This window comes from Colletotrichum siamense (genome assembly GCF_013390195.1).
Source record: "Colletotrichum siamense strain Cg363 chromosome Unknown KSG_Cg363_contig10, whole genome shotgun sequence".
Classification (NCBI taxonomy): Eukaryota; Fungi; Ascomycota; class Sordariomycetes; order Glomerellales; family Glomerellaceae; genus Colletotrichum; species Colletotrichum siamense.
In genome coordinates, this window is record NW_023501023.1 from 249,331 (window position 1) to 268,098 (window position 18,768).

General features: G+C 55.8%; 2 protein-coding genes across 2 annotated transcripts; both read right to left on the reverse strand.

Annotated features, from left to right (window-relative positions):
• Positions 1-92: 92 nt before the first annotated feature.
• atnA-1 (Nonribosomal peptide synthase atnA) lies at positions 93-8,291 on the reverse strand (the record flags this gene model as incomplete). The annotated part of the gene is made up of 4 exons (XM_036645831.1): positions 93-100; positions 165-4,081; positions 4,135-5,282; positions 5,343-8,291. The coding sequence occupies 4 exons, from the start codon at positions 8,289-8,291 to the stop codon at positions 93-95; spliced, it is 8,022 nt and encodes a 2,673-aa protein (XP_036488677.1).
• A 7,564-nt stretch (positions 8,292-15,855) lies between these two features.
• Positions 15,856-17,117, reverse strand: cinB (Vegetative-specific protein H5; the record flags this gene model as incomplete). The annotated part of the gene is made up of 2 exons (XM_036645832.1): positions 15,856-16,801; positions 16,864-17,117. The coding sequence occupies 2 exons, from the start codon at positions 17,115-17,117 to the stop codon at positions 15,856-15,858; spliced, it is 1,200 nt and encodes a 399-aa protein (XP_036488040.1).
• Between the last annotated feature and the right edge of the window lie 1,651 nt (positions 17,118-18,768).

An 18,768-nucleotide genomic window follows, 5' to 3' on the forward strand; every position in this document is an offset into this window, starting at 1 on the left:
AATTATTGATAGACATTATCCATACGCCAGTCTCTCTTTTCATGCCCAAAAGTATCACCTGACGCCAGGCGCTTGCAAATAACAAGCATCAATCAATCAACTCGCTTTAGACCCGGCACTCACAGGGCTGACAAGCCCGATCCTGCTCATCCGACTGAACACACTGCCGGCCTTCCTTCGAATCTTGCTCCCCTCAGCTGGCGTGCTCACGGCCGGCGTGGTCAACGTGCTCGCGCTCATCGGGCTGACGACATCCTCATTTTCCGCCTCAGCATCGGCCTCATCATCAGTGGTGCGACTGCTTCCTGTGGTCATGCTTTCCATACTGCTTCCATCATGCTGGACTGCAAGACTCAGCCGCGGGCGACGTGCCAGGGTCTGCGTTGGGGCTTGCGTCTCCGGGACATCTGTCTCCAGCTCGACCGGCGAAGCGGTGGTGATTGCTGCGCCGATATTGGGCTGCGTGCCGCTCGTCATCTCCGCGATGGAGTTCATGAAGGGTTGCTGCGCAGCGGTCGAGCTGCGGTAGACGTCAACTGAGCTGGATGAGCTGGCGGAGGTGCTGCTCAGTCCCCGCTCCACTGTCTTATTGGGAGTGATGGTGGTGGTCAGCCGACGCAGGCTGCGGCCCCATGCCGGATGGGCCTTGGGTGAAAAGACCTCAGAGATGGTTCGCCGCTTGGCGTCACGCAGTTTCCGCGCGACAAGCTCGAACTGTTCTGCCATGGTGGGGTGCGCCATGATCTCCTCCATGGAGATGTGCAGGTTGTGTGAGCCTGGGATGCCCAACTTTGGAAGCTCTTGCGTGAGGGCCTGGGATAGCTGTGCAGCGGGCATCATGCTTCCCCAGAGATCATAAAAGGCCGCGTTGGGAAGCTGGCTCTCCGGGACGCCAAGAGACCGCGGGTCAAGGATCTCGGTCCAGACTTTGGAAATTTTCTTCTGAATTGAGGCGCGGTGGTCGTCGGACATGCTTGCGCCAACGTTGGTTGTCTTTGGCTCCATGTCGATCTGAGGGAGAGGGATCTGTGGCGTGACGGCACAGTAGTCGGCGGTCGAGGGGATGAGGGGATGGAGCATCGACACAGAGGTCAGGAGCTCGATGGTGGAGCAAAGAGCCTTGAGAGTCTCGTTGGCGAACAAGCTTGGAATGCGGTTCTCGCAGAACGTGATTGAGATGTCTCCGCAGCTGGGGTTATCCTGGGTGGAGATGACGTGCAAATCGTACATGTCGCGGCTGATGGGTTCCACGATGTTGAACTTGCACTTGACTGTGCCTAGGTTGAAGATCGCGGCCTCCTTGGCGGCATCCTGGTGACGGTGCTCGACGACGGTGCTGAAGCGTGTCCAGTAGGGAAGCTTGGTGCACTTCTCGACTACCTCGAGCCAACCCATGTTCTCGAAGGGGATGCTCATGACGCGCTGGCCATGAACGTACTTCAGGAGCTCAAGTGGGCTGCTGAGTGTCTCGGCGAAGCGGACACGGACGGGAATTGCGTTGGAGACGGGACCCAAGGTGCCGGAGATATCGGAGCCGTCAGCGAGGCGGAGATGTCTGCCCTCAATGACTTCGCCGAATAGAACATCGCCAGAGCCAGAGAGATTGGCAAGGACCATTGCCCATGCAGACTTGACCACCGTGTCGAAGGAGATGCCGAGGTTGGCAAGGGACATGACGGAGACGTTCTGGGAAAGGGTCTTGATGTTGGAGCTCAGAGCAGGCGGCTTAGCGTGGGCGACGACTTGGGTCATTTTGGCACCGTCCAGCAGGGAAGTCCAATGCTCCAGGGCGCCGGCGACATGAGAGAGCTGCGCGGAACGAACGAAATCAAAGTATGTCGCTCTGCGCGGCGGACAGGATGGGGCGATGTAGATGCTCTTCAAATGTTGAAGCAATAGAGAAATGGACGCATCATCGTACTGAGCCCCTGAAAGCCGCAAGACTAAGTTAGACTGCTTGCCGGCGTCGACGAAGAGGAACTTAGTCATTGGCGTTTCAAGCGCGAAGGGCGCCGCTTGGTCCCTCTTGATCAACTTCTCAGTCATGTTTGCGACTCTCCACGTCGGGACCTCGATTCTTCTGAACTCGGGGTTGAAGGACTTGAGGGCCACCTGGTAAACGCGTCTTTCGTGCGTAACGAAGGCCGTCCTCAGGATGGGATGGATCTTGGCAAGGCAGATGCAGACTGCCTCGAGCTTCTTGGGATGAACGGGACCAGTGAAGCTGAAGGTGAAGTAGGTGAGACTAGAACTTCCCTTCAGAAGACCGGTCTCGAGGAACTTGAGTTGGGTGGCGGATGCCTCCGCGACGTCGGTGATTTCCTCTCGAGATATGCCCATCTTCGGTGCGATGATGTCCTGGATGAACTGCTCCTCGAATTGCATCTCTGAGCTCGAGCCCATGGAGGACGAGGCGTTGGAAGGCAGCTCCGCAATGTCGACAGTGAATTCCGCACTGATGGTGATACCCTGGCAGAGCTCGGTGAGGGTTGCACCGCGAAGGATGTCAGGGAGTGCAATGATGAGACCCTGCTTGCGGCACTCGACCACGAGCTGGGCAGCAAGGAAGGTCTCGCCACCGAGAGAGAGGAAACTCTGGTTCCCGCGGATGCAGGCTGCATCGACGCCTAGGAGAGTAGACCAGATCGACCGCATGCGCTCTTCAACTTGGGTGAGGGGAAGGGGCTTAATGCCAACCGTCTGCACATCATCGGGCGACGGGACGGTTGACAACTCCAATAGTTGTTCTTGAGATAGCCAGCTGACCATCTTCTGGAGTTTGCGGCGGTTAACCTTGAGTGAAGGGGTGACCGGAAGATGTCTGACAGGGACAAATATGGTTGGCATCATATGCGCGGGGAGACCGCTGCCCACCGAAGACTCGATGAGCTTCTTGGCGATGTAAGTGCGCTCGCGGGTCGTAATCGTGATTCTGGTAAGGTCCTCCGACCCCTCAAAGAGCTTCTCGCCCAGCTCAATGAATGCTGCCAATGCAGGCTGGGCATCACGAGTGATGATCGAGTCCACGGCGAGATCCATTCCTTGGCCAAGGCAGCGACGGAGCTGCTGTTCAACTTGAGCGACAGGGATAATCTGCCCCTTGATCTCGACATCATCGCGACCGCTTGAGACGAAGTCAAGCATACCATCGTCCATGTAGCGAACTCGGTGGCCTGTCTTGAAGTACCGCGTCTTCGGCTTCCCGTCCTCGAGTGACACATCTGAGTCCTGCGGGAGATGTGCCAGAGGCTGTCCTGGAACGAAGCGATGCGCAAGGGTCGGGCTCTCGATGATGAGCTCGCCAATGGCACCAATTGGCATGAGTCTGCGGTGGTCTTCGGGGTTGACAATCCAGAACCTGCCGAGGAAGGGTCGCGCGACCCGAGTCAGATCCTGCGGCCTCGTGACCTCGAGAACCGAGATGCCGAGAGGGCAGATGTCTGGAGCACCGTATGCCAGAAGGACCTTTGTCTTTTCAATCCATGGGGCACAGGTATCCTCGTCGAGGCGTCGAGTCCTGAAGCAGACGGTCCTCAAGCTAGGAATGGCTGCCGGAGTCATCTTCCTTGCCAGGACTGGCGTCAGGTAAGTCCAGTTGACGTCCATTCTGCGAGCGGCGCCGACGATGTCGCTAGTCTTCTCGACGCTGGAAGGTACGCATACGCAACCGCCGTGTACGAGTGTTGAAAGCAGCTCAATGAGCGCCGTGTCAACGTTGAATGAAGACAGCTGCATAACGCGGCTGTCGGCATTGAGATTGAGTGCTCGGCCTTGTGTGACGAAAGCTGCAGAAAGAGCAGCGTGGTGGAAGATGATGCCCTTTGCCTCTCTGCCGCGCGATGAGCCAGGAGAGAGGAGGATGCATGCGGCATCATTCGGCGCAGCCATGGGAAGAGGCGACTCAAGAGGGAAAGTGACGTTGAAGAGAGAGTCATCAACGACGATGACGCCCTCGATGATTGACTCGAGGTACTTCCAGTTCATGTCGGTTGCGATGAGGATCTTGGGCGAGAGCTGGCGGATGAAGGTCTCGACGTTGTTTCGGTCTTCGGCATCGATAGGCACAAAGCAGCCACCAGCCCTATACTCATGTCAGTAATGTTGCAAATCGTTAAACAATTGGAGAGCACTTACTTCAAGACGGCCAGGATGCTGATGACTGCCCACTTGTTCTTGTCCAGGATGACCGGTACGGGTACACCAGGCCGCACACCCCACTGCACGAGATAAGTGGCAAGCCGAGAAACAAGACGGCCCGTCTGCCTGTACGAGAGGTGGCCATCCCAGGCGCAAATAGCCTGAGCATCTGGTCGGAGCCTTGCTTGCTGTGAGATGAGCGCGTGCACGCAGCCGTGAGATGCCTCGTTAGCCTTGTCCGTCTCCCAGTCACTGATCAACAGCTGAGCGTAGTCTCTGTCAGTGAAGAGATCGATGCTGTTGATGGAGCCATTAGCGCTGCTTAGGATGGAAAGCACAGCACGCCCGAAGGTGTTAGTCAAGTTCTGAGCTTGAGAAGCAGTCATAACTCTGTGGGAGACACCAGTAATCAGCTGCCCATTGACAAGAGTCAGCGAGAAGGTGACATCGTAGTCGGGGGTGTTGAATGCCTGGACACAAGCAAGTCCCATCGGCGGCCTGGTCGAGCTGAATCTGCTCTTCAGCTCATGAGGCTCCTCCTGGTAGGACAGGCAAGTGTTGAAGAGCTTGTCTCCCTTCAGGCCCAGAGCATGTTGAATCTCTGATATGCAGACATTCTGGTGTGGGCGGAAAGCAGCAGCGTCTTCCTCGACAGTTCGAAGAACCTCCACAACGGTCTTGTAGTTCTCCAGTCCGATCGCACAGGTGGTAGTGTTCTCGAAAGCACCCACCGCCATGCTCAACCCCTCAGGAGCGCCATCAGCGTCGCGACCAGCTGAGCGGTAACCGAAGCAAACCCGGCTTGACCCCGTGAAGGCACGCAGAACAAGCGCCCATGCCAGCCGAACAACAGTTGCCCGACTGATGCCTTGGTTGCGGCAGAACTCATCAATCTGCACCATCGGCAGGTCGATGAAGAAGTTTGTGTGTTGCATGATGCCCTCGGTGACGGTCATCAATCGCGGGAACAAGCATGGTTGAGTCTCCTGAAGACGGCCCAGCCAGAAGTTGAGGCTGTTTTCCTGGCGCGCTGACGAGATGTACTGCAAGCACGCAACATGCGACGGGTCCAGAACTTTCATGGGTAGCTTGCTGGAATTATACATCCTCTTCAGGTCCCACATGATGTTTTGGAGGCTCAAAGCCTAAAAGAAGGTCAGCACGTGGATAGGGTGTAACGAACGGGACGAAGGTTTCTTTCTTACATCACAAAGCGCATGACTGATATCAAGCCTCAGAAAGGTACTGGCATGGGACCTGCAGACTGACACCCGGTGGCGCGGGTTGTAAGGTGTTGCACTCATCGGCGGCAACGCATTAAGAATGGCCACCGGGTCTGTGCCCGCCTCAGCGTCGACGAAGAGCATTTCGGGCGAACATTTCCTCAGCACGACCTGGTCGAAGAGCCCGTTGTCGGAGATGCTGTCGATAAAAACCGTCCGAAGTGCTGGGTACTTGGCAACGATCTGCTGCCAGACCGAGCAGATCTGAGCCTGATCTGCGACGAGGCCGTTGGGGGCGGAGAGCTCGTAGATGGCATGGTTGTGGCAGGTTTCTAGGTTCTGGGTTTGGCTGATGAGGATTTCCTGCTGGAGGGCGGTGACCGGGAAGACGTCCTCGATATCCTTGGCGCTGGTCAGACCGAGAGCAACCAGGCGGTCGGTGTTCAGCTTTGCCAAACCCTCGTAGGTCGTGTCCAGCATTGGGACATCAGATAAAGTAAGCTCCTGCCCGCGGTAGCGGAGCCGGCCAATGGCCTCGTAGAGGAGGTGTTCATAGGTTTGGATCCATTCGGTAATCTTATCTTGGTGCTTGCAGTTCTTGTTGTAAATAATCTGGACTGATGCAGCGCCTTGATCAACCATGGCTGAGACCTCGAAAAGAGCGATTCTGCTGACGTCCGGGCCGATGTCTGAAGCATCGGTTGAGAGCAGTCTACCGGGTATGGTGAGCTGCTCCAAAACGCCCTTCTCCCGTTCCAGTTGTTGGACAGAGCCAGCGTAAGTGAACATGACCTCGAATGGCCAGCCTTCCGCGTTGCGCGAAGCCGCTTCAGGACCAAAGTACCTTGAGGCGAAGTAGTTCCAGCCACGGCGAATGATGGATCGCCTCGTGTCCTTCATCTTACGCAGTACTTGGAGAAAGTCGTCGGCCATGTCGACTTGGAGCGAAACCGGGCAGAGAGACGTAAACCAGCCAACTGTCTCAGTAATGTCGATGTCCTGGCTCCAGGGCTCTCGTCCGTGCTCCTGGTTCCAAACCACCGGCGCCCGGCGGTCGTGGAATGTTTGGCTGAATGAGAGCATTAATGCGGCCATGTAGATGTCCGACATGTCGGTTCTGAAGACCTGGTTGCATGCTGTGTGGAGAATGGCGGTCAATTCCGCAGTGAGAGTGAAGCTTGCCGTCGCGATGTCGTTGTAAGTGTTGAGTGAGTCTTCGAGGCCCCAGTAGTTGTACTGGCCGCTCGGAAGTTGATAGGGAAGCGCCAACTGATCTGCGTTGTTGCAGATGTACTCCTCCTGGAGCTCGTTCCATCTTTGGAACGGCATTGAGCGCTCAGAGAACAAAATGCCCTCGCGCAGAAGCTCATCGAGGTCGTGGATGATAATGCGCCATGACATCATGTCCACGACGAGATGGTGAGCGAGTAGGTAAACAAGTTGCTGGCCGTCATGTGTGCGGAAGTGTTCGACCGCGAAGACGGGGCCAGTCTCAATGTTAATGCTGGACTGCGTTTTCGCAATGATGCCGAGAACTTCCTCCGTGGTGCTGACTGAGTGATAGCGAAACCCATACGAGTCTTCCACCGTTGGTACTATTCGCTGCATCCAGCCGTCGGCAGTGGATCGAAACCGGGCGCGCAACATTGAGTGGTGACCGACTACTGTTGCGATGGCGGCGTGGACGTCCTCGAGAGTTGAGTTGTTCTTGACGCGCAGCAAAATGCTCTGATTGAAGCGGTAGCCACCATTCGGGGCAAGTCGTTGTTCCAGACGGCCGCCGATGCCAGTGTCAAAGTAGAGTTGCTGCATTGGCGACAACTTGAACCCTTCGAGTGACTCCTCATTCCATACGGCCTTGTGCTGAGTTTTCCGGATTGCGAGCGCAGCTAGTTGGCCGAGCGTTGGACATTGGTGAACATCCTCTGGTCTCACTACGATGGATGCCGTCCGGCACTCAGCGACCAACATCATGGCGGAGATGTCGTCGCCGCCGAGCTGACTGAATGAGAAGTTCATGCCGACCTGCTTCTGTGGTATCCTGAGAACGTCGGCCACGGTCTTCTGCAGGATGCGCTCCATCTCGGTCAAAGGCTCCTGGAAGAGCTCATGAGATTCGAGGCTGGAAATCTGGTGGTACATGTCTTCGTTGATGTTCTGAATCCATGTCTGGAGCCGCCTCCGGTCGACGGAGCCCTCACCGTCGGAAGGCATCTGGTCGAGCACGATCCATGAGTTTGGTACTGAGTGAGCCCCTTCTGAGGTTTCGAGAGCCAGGCGGACTGCTGCGACCTGGCTTCCAGCAAAATGCATTTGCGACTGAGGAATGAGGCGGATACTTGAGAGGCTGGATTGGGAGACCCGACCGGATGCCAGAGTGACGAATGCCACGAGCTTTCCCTCCAAGTAGCCGGCTTTTGGCCTGATAACAGCCGCGCTCGTGACCTGGGGCGTGGACTCGATGAAGCGTTCGATGGCGACCTGTGGTGCCCTCAAGGGTGCTACTTCGGCGCTGTGGGTGGATTCGCACGATGATGTTGAGTAACCGCCGCTGCTTCGTCTGGGACTTGAGCTGAAGACATCGGAGGGAGAAGCGCTGTCTTCGTCGGACTCCTTGGACGCAGGCACAGGCACGGTCTGGCCGAAGGGGGTGATGCAGGTCTGAAGCTCCGCCAAGGTGTGACAGCGAAGAATGTCGCTCGTCCTGACTCCGAGTCCGAGGCTCATGCACCTTTTCCTTAGCTCGATGGCGGCAGGTCGATCTCCACCGAGGTCAGCGAACGAGTCGAACAGCTCGATGCTGTTCCGCGGCAAACTCAGCACGGCGGCTGTTGCTGAGAGTAGCCTGTCCTCTACGGACTCTGTGTGTAGTAATGACGACATTGTGGTGTCGATTTTGGGGAGAATTTTGGTGCTGACTGAGTCGGCCATGGTGGTGTAAGTGGGCGAGGGAGGTGGTCCGAGTCGCGATCTGATCTGAAGAAGAGAAGAGAGGCTGCAGAAACAGCGTTGAGGGGGTATCTCAATAACACATAAAACACACAAACAAAGGTGGCGGCCGGGTGCGGGTGGCCGACTACACAGATCAGACGTCGGTCCTTTAAGGTGGTGGGCTTTCTTCCTGGGTGAGGGTCAAAGGTGCCGGGTGTTGTTGGTTGGACGGGACGAACAGTCGAGGGAGTGTTTGGGGGATGACGCTTTCGGGGGCCGTTTGTTGGTACGAGGTTCTTTGAAGAACCAACGACTCTGTCACACGAGGGCAAGGGACGATATCACCGGTAGGAAGCAAGGAGAAGCAAGAGAAAGAAGACGGTGAGGGGGGAAGCGGGCGTTGATGTGGTGAAATAATGTGGAATGCGCAGCAGATGGCTACCCACCCAACCCAAACCAAGACCAGAAGAGGCTCTAATCATCCATCCTCTTTCTCACTCGAGAAAAGAGTAAGAGCATTGGGACGGAGGTTTCTTGCTTACCTACCTTAGCCATGCCCAGGCAAGATGGAAAACCAGGGTAGGTACCGGGTACAGGCAGCGTAGGGCCAGGTTAGAGCTAGCAAACGACCAGGAACCGGCATGGTTGTAGATCGAGCTTCTTCCCATGGCCGCCCCATGGCCCCGGCCCCTCTGACGTGCCGGGGTCCAGCTTGTCGCTGCAGCAGGGTGGGGGAGACAGGCTTCCATTGGGTGGGTGGGAGGTCTGAAGGAGTGACTAACGAGCCGAAAGACTGATGGGATGGGAGGAGGAGAGAGTGCGAGTGGCAGCAACTTGCGACCGCACTACACGTAGGGTTGCTAGCTAAGCTGCTAAGGTGCTGAGGTATGGCCGCGCCACGCCATGCCATGTCACGGCCTGCCGCAGCCTGGACATGCATACCCGCGTCTTGCTGGAGATTGTCACTCGCGAGTGTGGAATGGGGGCCGGGGCCCGGAGGCCGGGGGTCGTCCAGGCAGTTACTTGAGAGTGTGGAGAGCAACTTAGGCAGTGAAGAATGCCTTGCTCGTTACCACATGAACAAGTTGATACGACCTTATTTGCGGGTGCCACAGACACCCGGGAATAGCTCTGCAGCGAAAGCGAGACGGGCAACCAAGATAGGGACGAGGGACCAGGGTAACATGTGGGATAGAAACATGAAGATCGGAGGGTGGAGCGAGGCAGAGGCACAGGCACAGGCAAAGGCAGGGAAACAGAGGAGAGCAGAGGCAGAAACAGACGAGGGCGCGGACTGCGCCCCTTCGGCGGCCGTGGTCCGTCCTCACAAGCTCCCAACGGGCCGTCCAATACCAACTTGCAACAGAGCAAGGGAGGCATGCACTACGCCGTAGGTCATTATTGTAGTGTCCAATGCTACAGAGCAGACGACGACAGCTGCGTAAGGTAGGTTGGTTCTGAGCCACGCGGGCGACGATCTAGCCGTGGTGGCCCCCAGTCTTTTCCGTGTGCCCGTCAAACAAACAGAGGAAGCGCGGCGCTACTGGCGAGCAGGGATGGTGCTTGACCTTTGGCTGTGAGCCTGTGATGGAGGTGCAGTCTTGGTGGATAGCTGGCGCGGTCTGGTAGTGTAGGTGTGAGGTGACATTGGATTGCCGCGACAGTGCGGCCCTCCCGTTCAGACCTCTTGATGATGCGTTTGCAGGAGGAAGAGGAATAGAAAAAGAGACAGCGAATGGCGATGGCGACAGAGTGGAAGAGCAAGTTGGGACGGAAGAGAGAGAGAGACAGAGGAGATGGAACAGCGGGGACAGAAACACAGGGCAGAGGCAAGATAAGATACACACATGTTCCCAACAGGGTAATCATCATGAACATACGCCACAGATTTGTCACCATAAACCAATCAGAGTCTCTGAAGGGCTTCAGTCTCATCAGCCACAGCGACAACTTGTCAACTCGACACAGTATCTGATCTCTGCAACAGCAGCCACAGCTGATAGATGCAGAGTAGCACTGCGTAGTACAGTGATCCCTCGCCGTCTCGCAGGTGCCATTGGACGTGCTAAATCGATCCAACAAGCGCCGTCCCCTCACCCTCTCCAGCACCCACGGTGCGGCTATGTTCGTGGTGCCTTGCCTTAGCGGAGGGGGGCTGAGCTCTGGAGCTGTGCAACGCTGCAGCTGCCATAATAGAAACAGACAGACCATCCATCCATCCATCACTGCCGAGCCATCCAACAGCCACTCGAGATCGCCAGCCCCTGCACACACAACTCTCCAGCATCATCCTCTTTGTGTTGCGGTCCTCTTCGACTCTTCCGCCCCGGGCAAACAGACAGTCTCCAGGAAGCACCGTCTCCCGGCGAGGGTCTTCCCGGTAGGACGGGGGCGGGCGGCGGGCTGGACAACGGCACGACAGAAGCTTCAACGCTCTTCCCGTCCCTCCAACACCCCAAAAAATGGCAGCCGAGTTTCTCATCTGCCTCTTGAGTAGTAAGCAGGCTTCATCAGCATGAACATTAACGCCTGTGTCCACGAATCCGGATCAGCTATCCGACGCGACTGGCAGCGAAACTCAAATCTCCAACACCGGCTCCTGCCAAGCAGAGACCACTGCGTATTCAGCTCACCGAAACCCAAAATATCGCACTCTTTCTGATACTGCATCTCCAGGGTGTCTGTCACTCACTCGCGGTGAAGCATATTATTACACTTGCAGCGTGTTTGCCTTTCCAAGGATGTTACTTAATCACAGGTCTTTCTCCTCGTTCCATCCTCGGTCTGGACTCGCAAGGGCTGAGCACCTTTTCCCCCGGGACGGTGAGATTGCGAGATATTCCGTCCCCTCCCATAAGAATTAACTCTCGTAACCACCATCTTCCTACACCTAAATAACAGACTCTACTGCGTATATTTCCACTTACCCCTCTGCACATGCTCGGACGAAGACTCGCCTTCAAGCTTACACCGCGCAGTCAGCATCCCTCTCATGCCAACCCCTTCCACAACCAGCACCTTTCTATCAGGTCCAACCTTGTGCCCCGAGGCAATGTCCACGAAGCTCCCGACAATTTCGCATCCACTATTCCACACCTTGGGGAGTTGCTGATTCCCATGGTTTGCAGTCTCCCATTCTCCAATTCTCTCAGTCCCACCACCACGGCCCTCGGTCACGTACACGGTGTACGCGGCCGGCAGCAACCCCTCCGCTCACCGGCCACTGGACCGCGACCCTGAGCCACCACCAGGGTCCAATATGGTTATCGTCATGATTATGCTGTTGGTTGGTTTCATCTCCCCGGTACATAAACACTTACAAAGCCCCGCCCCGCAGCGGGAAACGGCCTACAGTGATGCCCATGCCAGCGAGGTCCAACCAACGGGCCCTTGGTAATGCTTCCTTGGGCCGAATTGACTGCCAAGTGGCGGATATGACAAAGAGACTCGGCCACGAAACACCATAACCCACTCCGTCTGACCAAAAAGTTTCACGAACATGGACACGGAGACTGGGGGAGTGACTGTGACTGAGCTGCGTCTTCTGCACACGAGGTTCCGACAAAGCGTAGGCTCACGGACCAGAGGCGACGGCATCGGGACCCGACCCCGCCAAAAGCCCGTCGCCTCCTCATCGCCTCCCCTCCCCTCGTTCTTCTCCCGCGGAGACAAGCAAACGGGAGGGTCCAGGTGATCAGGAAGAACCGTCCCAACAACTGTAGACCGTATCTGGCAATCATTCAAGCTGTAAGGGGTGGCTTCGCTCCCAAAAAACTACGCTCGGGGCCGTCTCGGTCACGGTCGGCCAACCTTAAAAGATAAGCCGCACGTACTCGGAGGAACAGAATAAGTTCACCGCCGACACAAACCGTAGCACTGCCAAGATCACGGATTGCTCCTGCCTGTCAAAAAGGCACGGCAAGACTCAATCTTCGTCTGATCATCTGCCAAAAATCGACCTGGCCCAGATTCCCATCCAGAATCCCACTGATGAAAACACTGTCCTCTTCCAACAAAACCCATTTCATCCTCTTTTGCCAGCGTGTAAGTGACGATGTGACATGTCCAACTCCTTCTCTCAGTGCGGCCTCAGCACCGCTGAATTCTGCATGCCCACGCTGTCAGGAACATGTGAGAAACATGTGAGAAATTCAAGGCGGCCAATGCTTACCCTCAAATTTCGGTTCATGAGCGCTTCACCCCCGCCAGAGTCGGAATCAGCACCACTATGAAATCATATCGATCCTCTTTGGCGGAGCGCATCTGTCCACCTTGAGGAACTGCCCACGGCCCCCGTCACTCACGGCAAACCTCTGCCAAACAACGCAGCAAGACCACAAACTTGTACAGAGTACAGAATCACAAGTTCCGCCTCGAAAACCGTCACCGCACGCCCCAAAATCCTTCCAGTGTAAATCATGTCACCGTAAATCTTCCACTCGCTTCCGACAGTCCTCGCCCCGCGTGCCAGCAAACCCAAGCCGGCGCCCGCTCCCCGTCCGGAACTCCGGGGACGCGCTCCAGTTCGAGTCGAGTCTGTTCACCCGCGTGCGACCTGAAGTCCCAACAAACCCCTGCGGCAAGCCTTTTTCGAGGCAGTGATGGTGCGGCGTAGCACCAGACCAGTTCTCTGCAAGAGCGGTAAGCGAACAGAAAAAGAGCCCGTTTCACACGCTTCTTGGTCGCACGCGCTGTGTGTTTCTTTGTAGAAAAGAGCTCCACTCACCCGCAAGGGACGCTGCGATGCGTCTAAAAGAGCTGCCTAGCGTCACCCGCGGCGCCAATCTTGCCGCTTCTCTTGGGGGCAGACGCTGGTGACGCTGGGCAGGGGGGCTAGGTTGTAATTACGGCTTATCCCCACTCAACGTCAGCCCTGAGGACGAAACGGGCAGTGAGGTGCTTCAGCTACAGGCGGCAGGATAAGCTGTCAATATCTGTGGTAGATCATGGCGGCGGGAGGCGGACGGCAGCCGAGATGAGCATTGGCTAGGTTGCCGCAGTCTAGTGCGCCTAATCTGAGCGGCAGTGACGGGTGTCGCCCTTGATCGACCGCACGGGAAGGTATTTGTTTGCTGGCTAGTCTTGATGACGGCTACAGCGGTTGCCCGAGGGCCCGGTAGGATGCAGTCAGACGGCGTCGCATTCGCTGGTTCTCATTGACATTGTTCAATCGGGTTGTGTTCCTCCAGGGGATCTACTTTGGGGTCGATGGGGGAATCTCTATCGCCCGTTGCTTGACTTGAGCGATGCCATTGGTTATCGAGGTTGCATGTCGTCAGTCGCTGGTCGCGCACATGGGGCTAACGGCGAAGCAGGTTTTTGAGCATGGATCGAGGCATGTCGGTGTCATATTGTCAGAATCGAGATCTCCTTTGATACATTTAGGAATAGAGAAGTCAAGGGTACAAACATATATCACCGAATGTCATCTAAGTTGATGCCATTGTAGATTAGATGTGCTGGTGATTGAAGACCTTCACCGGGTGAGTCGGAAGGAAGACTTTGCTTGGTACCAAGAGGTCTTTACCAACAGTTCTTTCCAACTGCATGAATGTGACTGCATAGACAAAGACAGACCGGATACGCCTGAACCCGTTTGAGCCAGATGGTCCTCAACTGAGTTGTTTGAGGTTCCAACGACTTGGCATGACGCCCGCCGGCGTATCTTACCAGCACGGGACGGACTCGCTGTACGACCACACATATAGGGACGCTTGCCTTCAATGGCCCACAAGCCTATATTCACGCGCATAATTAAAACTATTGATCACGTTTATTGAAGCAACGTTGCCATCTACGGAGAGTGAGCGCGAGCGCGATAGCCGCCTGTATGCGGAGCGCGAGTCTAGAGTAGCGTCTATATCCCGCGTATCTCTACTCTACTGGCAATGTGAATGTCTGCAGCTTTGCTCTGTTCCAACAGCAACCCTGATCCAGTGTATCTCCTTGCAGGGTCGTCTGGCATGCTCAAGATGAACCCTTACGTGAGAGATAAGGATTCAGGAGTCTTCCTATTGCAGTTCCACTGGCAATTTCTGGACTGCAGAGTGAGTAAATCTCATTTAGAAATCAAGCCCATCGCGGAATCGGACCAAGTCTTCGGAAATTTGTGCTATCCACTGCTGTCTTGATACCTCAAAGCCATGTGTAGTTCATCGTCGCAAGCACTTTGGCGTGACTTCTCACCGTTGAGCGCTGGAATACCCAGCTTCATCATGATTGTTCTCCAGAAAGATATGTAGTGGAGGTATGTTGTGTAGTTGTTCGGAAGTTTGACTGTGAAGCTACTCTGCTGTTGTTTGTCATCGTTCCCATGTAATTATTGGTACATCATGCACGATTTGGTGAAGCAGAGATTCATCGGGTCGCAACAGGGCTGAAGGTGAGTTTTGTTCCGGCATTCTCTGGAGAATTGGAAGGGTTCTAGTAGATCTTGCTTCATTCTTTCAGGATCGAGTTCTACAAGTATATGCTATTATGAGCTGCCCCCATCTGCCAAGTACAACCTACATCAAGAATAGTTGTCCATTTATTCTCTGTAGGATGAATCATGCCCCTCTAATACAACAGATATTCTAGATTGCCTCTTTAATCGCTACATCTTTTGATATCCATCAAAGTTAGACCAATTTTCGAGCTCATCGTGAGGGCCTAGGAACACCCTCAACACACTACTCCATGTATTTAAGACAATGTTTTTCCAACATCCATTACTTAGTGACCGTACCTAGTCCCGCCGAACCTCTCCAGATAGAATGAAGCTTCAGAAAACTGAGCCTGACCAGATGTACTTCTTGAGACCGGGCTGGGTTCGGTGCTTGCGTGCCCATGACACCCACGTAGCCCATCCATATCAACATGAGCCAGCTCAGCATGGCGATCTTCTCCATGTCAATGACCACCAACTTCGTTAAATCAGATCATGCGAGGCACTTTATGCGAACGGGATTAGCAAACTGAGCATGGAACCAACATCACAGCACAAGGATGGATCTATGCACACAGGAGAGGGCCATACAAGGCCTCCTGTTCATCGCCAACGTTCTTCGAGGCTGATTGTACGAAGATTCTGGGTCATGTAACGGCGCATGCGGCTAAGTATCGCCATCGGTCTGGCTCATGCACTAAAACACCCCCACATCGAACAGATAGATATCGGCATCGCCATCTCAGGGGACGTCAGGCAAGGCACACCTTCAACCCCTGAACCAACATCCAACGGAGACAGCCCACAATCTTCACCAACACGAACTACGCGGCGGAGCATGCGCTGCGGCCCCCAGGAACGGCCCGCTCGCCATGCACCTCAACATGCGAACACATTTGCACAGCCCTCCTTGGTCCAGAGTCACATTGGGGGCGTTACCAAGACCAACCAACAGACCTCGGCGGTTAACGACATCTCAGCCTGCAGGGCACACTCTAGCATCCGGTGAAGATTCATTTTATCAAATTCAAGGTGATGATGCTATTCAAACGCCAAGTCTACATCCCAACCAACTCCCCTGAAGAATAATATCCTAAACGAAAGTCGAGAAATGCCAACCAACCTCGCCCTGCCCATCTACTGCTCAATCCGCCCCTCAACCTTCCACGCGCTCCCCCTCAACCACTCCCCAAGCACCTTAATCACCTTCACCGCCTTCGCGTTCCCGTCCCGAATAGTCTCCTCATCCGACACCATGGCCCCCATCTCATGCATATCAAACGCGTGAATCACGTCCGGCACAAGCAGCCACTTCACACTCCCCCTCTGATCCCTCACCTCCCACCCGAACCGCTCGTCCTCCGTCTCCAGCTCCTGCGTCTTGGCCACCTCCTTCCTCCCCACCACCGCCGCCGTCACGCTCTTCCCGCCCAGCTTGCACGCAAACTCCCACCCCTCCCAGGCAAGGTAGTCCAGCTCCGCGCCCACCACGCACACATTGTCCGGGAAGTCCGCCCTGTCCGCGTACTTGGGCGAGAGCAGCGGGTCCTTCAGGTTCGCGCCGTACGGCACGTACGCCCAGTCGAACACGGGCGCGAACTCGAGCACGAAGTCCCGCTGCTGCCCGCGGATCCCGGGTAACATGCCAATCTTGTATGGACGGCGGTGGCGCTTCTTCTCGCAGGGCGTCACGAAGTCCACGGGCGGGTAGATCGGCATGACAGCCTTGGGCGCCGCCGTGGGGTGCTGCCGCACGCTCTTGAGCTGGCTCAGGCATAGCGACAGGTTTCCGCCGGCGCTGAAGCCGCCGATGGCGATGCGGGACTTGTCGATGGGGAGGGAGTCATCCTGCACGGCGGCGAGGTAGAGCGCCTCGAGGTCGTGCAGGCCGTTGGGCCAGGGCGCCCAGGGGGCTTTCCAGTAGTTGAGCGCGACGACGAGGGCGCCGTTGAGGTCGGCGAAGGTGCGGTTCCAGGCGTCGTCGTCGTCGGGCACGCCGATGGAGAAGCCGCCGCCGTGGATGGAGAAGAGCGTCGGCAGGGTCTGCGGGGATGTCTGGTCGTAGTCTGAGGGGAAGAAGATGCTACCCGTCGTCGTCGTGTTAGTGGACTGCGCAAGTACACGGCAGAAACAAAGGAAACGTACCGGATGAGGAGGTTCGGTCTGCAGGGGTACTGCTTCATCAGGTCCGGCCTCTGCGCGGCCGACTTTGGGAACCAGTACGTCTTCCAGAACTCGAAGCTGGCGCGCTGGTAGAACCAGGACTGCAGCCAGGACAGCTTCGTCCCGTACACGATGCGGTTCATGAGGGATGGCGCTTGGCGGTAGACTTGTTGGGGATGGCGGGAGTCGTCGTCGACATCCCCGTTCGTCTGCGCGATCATTTCGCCCTCCGCCATGGTTTTATAGGTTGCGCTGCTTCAGCTACTCGGCAACGGCCTTTCCACAGGTGTTTTGGCGCGAGGAGGTGGTCGCAGATGTCGACGAGACCGTGTGCTGCGATGCGAATAGGTTCTGGGACAACAAGGGGAGGGCAGCTTCCTGTGTATGTGTGTGTTGCATGCAGAATGCAGTGACAGGATGGTACTCGGACGATTCTGGGCATTCAGGACCCAGGAACAGGAACGAAAGGGGTTTGCAGCTACCTATGTAAGGTAGTCTACGTGCGGACTCGGGGAGGTGGACGCTCCCGAGAGAGAAGCTGCTCGAAGGGGACGGAGGTTAGCTAGTGATGCCAAAAACTTCAGAGGTAGACGTAAGGCCAGAGACGACACGAACGAGAAGAGTCAGCCCACGCGAGGCTGTCCGCGTCATCGTGCGTTGAAGCAGGCAAAAGGGGGCGTTTTCTCTGCAGGTCGTCTCGTCTGGTTTCACGAGTGAAGCTCAGGGACGCGGGCAGAGGCAAGAGACCGAATTTCCGGACCGTATCGCCATCGATGACGGGCCCGGGGCGCAGTTCTTTTGCAGTAAAACAGGCAGACAGCGAAAGAGAAGAGACGGTTGACTCACGCGAAGATAGACGCCGACGTAGAAGCCCAAGGCAATGACAGAGACGAAGCGGACGATGATGTCGGCCAGGTTGTGCGACATCCACGACAGCAGAGAAGACGAGCAGACGGCTCCCGCACCCTCCCGTGCCTGATTCATCCTCGTCCCCCGTTTGCTTTCTTTTTTTCCCGCAGCGGCGTGTTATGGACAGGGAAGGGGGCTGGGTGGGATGGCCACGTTCATGCTGCTGCTGTCAAAACACCAGACGTGCGCATCTTGTTGGATGCATGTGCCTCCTCCTCCTACTCCTCCGCTTAGTACTCTTCAGTTGCGCCTGAGCGAGGTTGCCCCTCGGCCGGCAGCATCCCCGGCTTATCGCTTATCGGAGTCGGGGAACTGGGAACCCGCCATTGACTTCCATAACTTAGCTAGCAGCTCCAAGGTGTTTAGTCCAGGGGTCCTGTGGTGTCAAAGCTCCCCTGATTGGACCCTTCAAGCGCCCCGAGAGGATCAAACACGGTATTCAATGCTCACTCTCCCCATCCATATATACGTTCAAGATGTCTGGAACCCCTCAATTGGAGTATAATGTGGAAAGACTCAGCCGGAGAACCAGTTCGTTTGATGTCGTGAAGTTTGCCCGACTTTGAAGAATAACAACTGGTATCCCGGACTTTGTCTGCCCCGGCGCAGTCCGGAGCTCCGGTCTGGTCTCGGGCCCAGCTCCGGCGGGGCGAGTACTAAGGATATGTCGATGCAGAAAAACATTTGCGTGCACAACAAAGGAGTAAACCAGTCTTCCCCCATTAGAGATATATAGAAGTCAGAATGCAGTGACCAAACAGGAAGCAGTCAAGCATGCTCTGTAGATAAACCAATGAGTGATTTCACAAAGATTGGTATTGAGGCAAAAGATACGGTTTAGCATCAACATATCCCCTCACAACTCTCCCGTGATTCGTTTCCAACGTGTTCTCCATTCAATCATATTCTACAACCATGCAGCGTAAACAAAACACATATAGTACAAGCAGACCCGTCTACCCACATGAATAAAGGCAT